At 42.3% G+C, this 8,498-nt stretch overlaps 1 protein-coding gene across 1 annotated transcript; it reads left to right on the forward strand.

Moving 5' to 3' along the window:
- Nucleotides 1-516: 516 nt before the first annotated feature.
- Nucleotides 517-8,042, forward strand: LOC148018265 (NAD(P)-binding Rossmann-fold superfamily protein). Its single transcript, XM_087661719.1, has 6 exons — nucleotides 517-789; nucleotides 1,177-1,349; nucleotides 1,516-1,701; nucleotides 2,157-2,319; nucleotides 2,559-2,745; nucleotides 7,540-8,042. The coding sequence occupies exons 1-6, from the start codon at nucleotides 666-668 to the stop codon at nucleotides 7,685-7,687; spliced, it is 981 nt and encodes a 326-aa protein (XP_087517845.1). The 5' UTR covers nucleotides 517-665; the 3' UTR covers nucleotides 7,688-8,042.
- The last annotated feature ends 456 nt before the right edge of the window (nucleotides 8,043-8,498 follow it).

Raw genomic sequence — 8,498 nt, forward strand, 5'->3', positions numbered from 1 at the left:
CTTCAACTCGCACAAATCCTTAGTTCTTGAAGTTGTTACATGCTCTCTCCTAAGTTGATAAACTTGCGTGTGGCAAGGCTCTTGCCTTTTTGTAGTTAGGGCCGTAGCACGCCTAAGTGGATAGACCCAAACAAGTAAAAGCATCGAGGCCACCCACAAATTCACTACGTAAGGACCCCATTTGTGCCAACAAGGAGAGAGGGTGGTTGAGGCAAGAGGGAGCTGCTTAGAGGAGAGAAAAAGAGAGAGAGAGAGAGAGAGAGAGAGAGAGAGAACTTGTGTAAGTGAAATTACTCAGGCGTGGCTCTGCTCTTGGCCTATCTTTGTTGACACATCATGTCGAGCGTAAGCAAAGGAGAAAGAACGTATCTTCTCTCTCTCCTGCAATGAAGCCCAGGTGAAGGGGTCCACTTGACACATCATCGCCACGTAGGAAAGAGAGCACGACCTCAATCAAGGTAGCTCACGTGCCCGGACTTTCATCATCAGTCTATTCCAATTTCCCACGTACGTCTTCGAAAAGTTTGAAGTTGTATCCGTGCATACCACCATCACCACCTTTAACATTCCTCTCTTCTTCTTCGTCATCGGCACCTCCATTGCCTCCCTCCCTCCCTCCATCATCAGCACGGGCAGAAAGCAGACAGTAAGAAACACACAGCACGATGACCACGCCTGCACAGGAGCAAACTGTGTGTGTGACCGGAGCAAGTGGATTCATCGGGTCATGGATAGTCTCCTTTCTACTCGAACGAGGCTACTCTGTGAGAGGCACTGTGCAAAACATAGGTGAGTCTGAGAGAGAGAGAGAGAGAGAGAGAGAGAGAGAGAGAGAGAGAGTGTGTGTGTGTGTGTGTGTGTCTATTCACAAGAAGCTTTCATCATTTTCTTCTGTGGGAAGAGGGGCTCTTTCTCCTTAATTTCCCCTATAATGTTCAACATCATTGGGAAGCACCCCATACCTAGCTAGGTGCGGTTGGTGGGAGGGAGCCCCTCCCCGCAACAGCACCTAGCTAGGTCTGGGATTCCACCCTCACAGAAGCTCATGATATGGTCATAATTCACAATGTGGAAGTTGCAGTGGGAATTTGTCCAAAACTTCTTGTGACTTCATAAGGGAGTTTGTGAGACATCACAGTACGTGACAGCACATTCCTTTTGGCTCGATGATTGCAGATGATCCTGAGGAGACCCAACATCTGAAGAGGCTGGATGGAGCTGACCAAAGGCTGGAGCTCTTTCAAGCTGATCTGCTCATCTATGAGTCCCTTGTAGCTGCAATAGGCAGCAGTGATGGGGTCTTCCATCTGGCATCTCCATGTTTCCTTCATCAAGCAAAAGATCCACAGGTAAGTTGAGGTATGCCTTGAAATGCATGGTTCACTCCCAGGTTCATTTATGTGTTAACAGGACATGTGGTCTCTTCGAGTGGATAGCAGCCAAACAATTTTCCATCATCATGCTGCCCTACACTCATCTGTACTGACTATTTTGGACTATGGCTTGACCCCACAGAATGAACTCATGGATCCGGCAGTGCAGGGCACTTTGAATGTGCTGAAAGCTTCTCATGCTGCTGGGGTAAAGAGGGTTGTGGTTACTTCTTCTGTCTCCGCAATGTTCCCAAACCCCAAGCTTCCACCGGGTATGGTATTTGACGAAAACAGCTGGACTGACATTGACTTCTGCAAGGAAAGAGAGGCAAGGCTCCAAGACAACTATCCTCAGAAGCTTGTGGAATGTTTGCTATAAGGGTTCTGCTAGCAAAATACTGCCATCATTGGTGTGCACCTTAGTAGACAGCAAGGCTCATCCATAGCTTCTACATTTTGGAAAGGGTAGTATTAGCACAACAGTTCATCCAAGTATTGGCAAAGTTAACTCTCAGCATGTCTCAACATCAAAATGATTGATAACATATCATCTATTGTTCTCAAGGATGCTGCTGTTGATCTGTAAGAATTATGCATAATCCTTGGCACACTTCGAAAGGTGCAACTCCTTAATGTAACTCATTTTTTACTCCTCATTCTTGGTGTGATTCACTGCCATAACATGTTCATGAACTTTTACACACAGGGCATTTTCAACCAAATAGTGTGAGGTTTCTAAACGTTGCCTCTTAGTTAATACTGAAGCCACTTCATGCAATGCAGGCTTGGTACCCTATTTCAAAGACAATGGCTGAGAAAGCTGCTTGGGAGTTTGCAGAGTCAATAGGGCTGAATATGGTGGTTATCAATCCAGGGTGTGTAATTGGGAGGATGCTGCAACCGAGATTGAATGCAAGTAGTGCTGTCCTTCTTAATGTCATCCGAGGTAAGTAGTTTCTTGTGTAACTTGTGGATTGCTTCATGGTAAAAGCCGAGAAACTTTAATTACACTTTGTCATCCTTTTACTAGTGGTGAACTTGACTGTGTTTCTCTCATCATATGAGATGAACCTGTAAAATCTGTTGTTCTCCACCAAGACCAAACAACTCTACAGTTCCATGCTCACCTTTGCTTTCATTCAGTATGACTTGCTCATCTCATGTTTGTCTGTTGCTCTGAAACAGGAGTGCCTGATACACAAGAGCTTACATGGCTTGGGAGTGTGAATGTTAAGGACGTCGCTAGGGCTCACATTCTGTTATATGAATCTCCAACCGCTAAAGGCAGGCATATGTGCACCTCTTGCATTGATCATTTCAGTGACTTTGCTGACAAGGTTGCTCAAATGTACCCACAGTACAATGTCTATAGGTATGTGCTGGAGTTATTAATTGCATTTTGTTATTCGAAAACATTTTTTCATATGAAAAGCATTGAAAAAGAAGTAGCTTCTCCAAGTTATGTAAGAATAAATCTCTGCAAAAGAGAAAGTAAAAAGGCACTTTGAAAGAGGTTTCACAGCGCTTTAGAAAAGTGTTACTCAGATTAACTGTACAGTCTTGTAGAACTTTTTTCACTCGACTTTCTACTTGGAGTCCTTTAGTAGAAACTGCACTTTAAACAGACTGACTAAAATATTCATTGCTTTATGACTGTCACGTACATAAGGTAGATGTGAAAAGCAAATATATTTACAGTGATGGAAGTAAAATGGAAGAATTTACTCAATGTAAGTTGTTCCTCTAGACATCCTAGGCTGGTTTGCAGCCATCCAGGAGCAGTAAGCATACGATCAGCAAAGAGAGATCCAAGGCTGCATTTTGACTGTTGCAGCTTTCTAGTGTAAAGTGTAAAGTAAAACTTTACAACTTGCTGGTCTGATCTATAAATTAGGGTTCCAGCACTTGCACAATGAAGAAAAGAGAGAGAAGAAAGTGTGTGAGCTGCAAGTCTGATCTATGAACTAGGGTTCCAGCAGTTGCATGATGAAGAAAAGAGGGAGAAGAGTGTGTGAGCTGCAGGATTTGCCTCCCAGCCTTAGCACCACTCCTTTTTGTTGAGAATAGTAAATGATTGTTGCCCATAGAGGCTAGATGTATGCCCTGAAGAGACTAGAAGATAGATAAATGATGTATGCTCTAGGAAGAGATGTTAAGAATCCCATATGCATAGTGAGGAGAGTGGTACTATCCAAAAAGCTATAAAGGCATGTACTTGGTTGACACTCAGAATAAGGTAATGGAACTATCAGTTTGAGTCACTGTCACTGTCATTGTCCATCTTACACAAGAATGTGTTTATAAGTCCAAGCTAATCTATCTTGGAACCTAATTCACTTGTGTTACAATTGGTATATTTAAGTCTTATGTTGTACATTCATCTTCCATCCTTCATAGCTCCTGTGCTTATCAACACTTTTGTGAATATTTATAGTATAATCCTTAGCAAGTTAGTGCATGGCTGTCCCATCACCCACTTACTTGGCTCTAGCTTGTGTGCACATGCTACGTTGGAGCTCGTGTTTTCAATGGTCTAAACCCTTGGGAACATGTATCACTTAACGTGTAATGTTAAGTTGTTTTCCCTTGAACCTTGTACATATATACTCTACAATATGCACACTGTCCTAGCTCCTTAAAATGTTTTTCCTTAAATATCACATTAATTAATTGATACTTCAATTTATGTGACACTTTCTCTCTTTTAAAAATTGTTTTCTTCCGCCAAAGAGAATTGCATAGTAGGAAACCTTTTTTGAATAGTGGTTACACATACATTCTTTTAAGCTTGTGTGAAAGGGGTTGTGTTAAGCCTCAAACGAAGGTGGAAAATCGGGAAAATCTAAAGTAGAAGACAGAGCCAAGGCAAAAGCGGAATGAAAAATGAAGGCACGCCAAGCAAAATCGGGAAACACAAGAAGTGTGAAAAAGTCCTAAATCAAGGAGACACTTAAGAAAAAGCACAAGTCAATACTGTTGTAAAAGAGCGCAAGGTGCACCGTGATTTATTTTAAGAGCATCGGGCTCTGACCTGTGCAAATTGTAAATATAGATGGGCGGTAGGAAGGAAGCTAGGAAGATAGGAAAACAATGGAAAAAAGGGTTTAGGTTATGGCCGGCCATGTAAAAAGGAGATGACCGTCCAAATGGGATTTAGGGCTTTGTATATAAAGTTCAAAAGAGGAATGAGAGCTCATTCTTTGGTATGTAGCAAAGTGAACTCTTTTTCTTTTCTCCTTCTCCTCTTTGCTTGCGTGTGTGTGCTTGAGGGAGGGAGTGTGTGAGGGTGAGGGATTAAGGAGATGAAGCTCTCCACCATCCTCTCTCTTCTCTTCTCTTCTCTTCTCTTTTTTTGTTTCGCGCGTGGCTATGGAGGATGGAGCTTGGAGGTGGAGGCTTGAGGATGCTTGAGCTTGCATCAAGAATCGTGGAGCTATTGGAGTGCTTGAGAGAGAAAGTAACTCAATCGAGCATCAAGGTAAGCTCACTACACTCAGAGGGATAGCGCATCGGTTATGTGAGAGGTAGCCATTAGTCGCTTGGAATGCTTGAACAATAAGCAGTTCGCGGGTCTTGGCGGTTGAGCTTGTACTCGCCTCAACATTTTGGTTTCGTTGCCGCGACCAATAGATTCAAGCTTGAGTGCTTGCGCACTTCAAATTGAGCATTGAAGTAAGGGTTTTATCCTCGAACCGGAGCTTGAGATAGAAATGAGATTTTGGGTTTTAATCCGTGCTATAAGTAAGTATTTCTGGTTTTTGATGATTGGTTGAGTAGAAGAAATCAATTTAGTACCCTGCTTTTGATTTTTGTCGCATTAGTAGAATAGGTAGGAGAAATTAGAGAGGGAAGCTTGAAGGTCACTGCTGTAAAACAGTCTTGAATAGGGCATTAACAGGGAAAAATGAAAACAAAAGAGTGCTCAGATGCGTCGGAGTCGAAGTCGAAGGTCGAGTGATTGGGAAGACTAAGGTGGAGGCTAATGAGGGCTTAAGGTCCTAGGTGACCGGGGAAAATCTCATTTACAGTTTTGGCTTTGTGTGTGTGTGTGTGTGTGTGTGTGTGAGAGAGAGAGAGAGAGAGAGAGAGAGAGAGAGAGAGAGAGATTGCAGGTCCAGGTTCTGCATCAGATTGATCGGAGCATATTGGGACTTTCAGTGACATTCAAGTATGGAAGGCCCTTGGCCTACACTCCTTGATTCTTGGAAGTTCTGGTAGCCACTAGCGACATCTATCTTTAGATTTTTGGACAAATAAGTGATCGACATGTATTTCGGCCGACGGAATCGGGCGCCCCTCCATAGTGTCCGATTTCCAGAGTTGGATTGAGCGACCTATCCGATTCCCAGAGTTGGACCACTCGTACAACCTACGTGGTTCGATCAGATATCTTGTCCGATTTTGAAAATCGGACAACCCATAATTGGACACACAACCCGTCCCTTGATCCATTCGATTGCGACGCTTGGATCATAGAATCGGACCTGCAGCCTTGTCCGATAGGACATACCCGCTCCGATCTTCAAAATTGGACCATTCTAGAATCGGACACTTATCAAATCGGACGTCCGATTCCCAGAATCGGACACACGAAAATCGGACCGGCTTTAGTTGTCCGATCAGACACACACTTGTCCGATTGTGACAATTGGACCCGAATCTGTCTGATCCCTAGAATCGGACACCGGTAAATCGAATGCAGCCTGAGTGAGAGAATTCGGAAAACTGACAAATCCCGACTAACGAGAAGCGTGACCCGCACTGAAAGAGCTCCAAACTACATGAAGAGGGTTGGAAATCAGGTGCCAACTGATGGAGACAGCAATGGACAGCTTCGGCTGAGATGTCCTTTGCGAACAGGGTGTGGGCAGCAAGTTGAAACACCTGAAATCTGCAAAAACGAGATTGATTACTGAATGGAGGGCAATATAGTTATTTATAGAAAGTTTGGGCGCTCCCAAGTGGGTTTGTGCTTATGGGACACAGAAACTCTCTAGGATCGCGTTTCTTTTAAATAAAGTAGGTTTCTTCATTAATTAAGCAAGTTTTGGGGCTGTTTAAGTAAAGCTAATGCATTTTTAGCTCAACATTGGGTGCCAGCTGAGAGAGAGCGCCAGAGAGTGTTGTCCTTTGAGAATGAATCTCAAGTGCAGCAAACCATCAATGTTGGAGAATAAATTTGATGCAGAGGGTTGAAGATGATATGGTAACAGGTTGTATATAAAAATGTAGTAGTCAATAGGGATGGAACAACAAAAATGTAGAATATAATGTCTAGCAAGTCTCTCTGATAAGGGAGGGCAGATATCCAAATTGCAATGACATGGACACAGCCAAGAGCCATGTGGGCAGTGGCAGGCAACAAGGCTAGCAATAGCAGGCTTAATAAAGGTATCGATTGGCTGGGAAGGAATTTGTAACAAAGTGGTGCAACCAAGAAGATAGGAATAAGGAGCAGGTGATGGCGGTAGTTCCAAGGGGTGGGCTCATGGAGCAGGAATACAAATGGTATGTCTGGCATATTCTGAAATTTGTGTTGGGTCTAGAAAAGTAGTATGTCTGGCATATTCTGAAATTTGTGTTCCCATAATTTGTCATAAGTGTATAGGGTCTAGACAAGTGGTAATTACAATCATTGAAAAGGTTTCAGTTCCGTATGGACATCACATAGATGCTTGTAGAAAAGGGATCAGCTTCCATGGAAAACATGTTTCTCTTGATGTGCTTATAATAGGGATTTGTCCAGCAAAGTTGCATGCAGAAAACTAGTAGATTGTGTAAAGAAGATTGAGAGGTCTTTCTAAGCCAGAATCTTGAATTCTCACTTACCAAATTTTCCATGGTCCTGACTTCTCAAAATTTGTGAAATATAAAAAATCTAGCACAATCTTAATTTCCATAAACCTTACTCTTGATTTCTCAATCAACAATTTGTCATGGTCCTGATTTCTGAAAGAAATTTAAAATTAACAGTTCAGCATAATCTTTATCTCCAGCTTTGAATGGACAATTTTCTAGATAGGTTAGTTATTTTTCTGAACAAGTCTCAGCATGCACAAATGGTTGGTTATTCTTGCAGTTGTGGTGTTCAACTTGAATCAAAACCCTAAATGACTTACTGTGATTGTTACAACTAAAGATACAACTCATGACAATGGAGTTGCAGGTTCAAGGAAGACACACATCCGGACCTGGTGCGCTCGGCCAACCCATCAAAAAAGCTGATAGACCTGGGTTTCACCTTCACTCCCTTAGAAGAAGCCATTCGAGATGCGGTTTTATCCTTGCAGGAACGACAGTACCTGCCAGCCTGATTGGACGATACACCTCTCTTTCACACACACAATGAAATGCTTGTGAAGGCTATGTCATCTAGCCAACACCTAAGGTTTCTCCATTGCTAGCTTATGTGGTTATTTCATTGTAGCAAACACTTGGGGTTTCTCTATCACAAGCGTATGTCTATTTACCACGTAAGTTTCTTTATTACCGATTTAATGACTTAACAAGTCTAACCAAGTGCGCGCTCGCCGGCGCTACAGCATGGCCCTAAGTTTGTCTTCTTTAAAAATTTGTTTTAAAAAGACACAAAGATTGTGAAGTCCTAGTAGACAGTATTCCTTGCCAAAGCCCAATCAAGTAAATACAGCCTCACCCAAGTTTTCATGAGTTAGCATGTAAGTTAAAATGAGTCTTGTAAATGATATTGTTACATTGAGGAGACCTTTGTTCATGCCTTGTAAACTAGTCTTGAGAATCCAACTTTCCTTGCAACCTTGACTTAGAAAGGTTTTTTTTTTTGGGTCGTTTTGAGCAACCCAAGGCCTTAATGGTGAGGGCTTAATCTTCCTTCCAATATAAATTCAAGAGATCTATGAGAGCCTTCTCTTCATGTTTAATACTGGTGCATGGACCCATTGCCACAATCATGACCTTTTAGTAGGATTATTATCATGCTTTATGTACCACAACACAAGATAATGTGAATGCCCTTTTTTATTTTAGAGGTGATCGAAATTGTTTGTTTAGAGTAACAGCTATTAATTGTTAAGATGTGTTGAGACAACTTATGGTTGTATATGTGACAAGCTTCAATCGGTGTAGAGAGGTTCTTGAATTGAGACA

The sequence above is a fragment of the Lygodium microphyllum genome, chromosome 21 (genome assembly GCF_053477565.2).
Source record: "Lygodium microphyllum isolate KBCC chromosome 21, Lygodium_microphyllum_v1.1.10, whole genome shotgun sequence".
NCBI classification, from domain to species: Eukaryota; Viridiplantae; Streptophyta; class Polypodiopsida; order Schizaeales; family Lygodiaceae; genus Lygodium; species Lygodium microphyllum.

Excerpts from the sequence above, each read along its gene's own strand:
- LOC148018265 (XM_087661719.1), top strand. The coding sequence starts at position 666 with ATGACCACGCCTGCACAGGAGCAAACTGTGTGTGTGACCGGAGCAAGT. Across the intron at positions 790-1,176 it reads AGGCACTGTGCAAAACATAG|ATGATCCTGAGGAGACCCAA; the intron begins GTGAGTCTGAGA and ends CGATGATTGCAG. Across the intron at positions 1,702-2,156 it reads ACTTCTGCAAGGAAAGAGAG|GCTTGGTACCCTATTTCAAA; the intron begins GCAAGGCTCCAA and ends CATGCAATGCAG.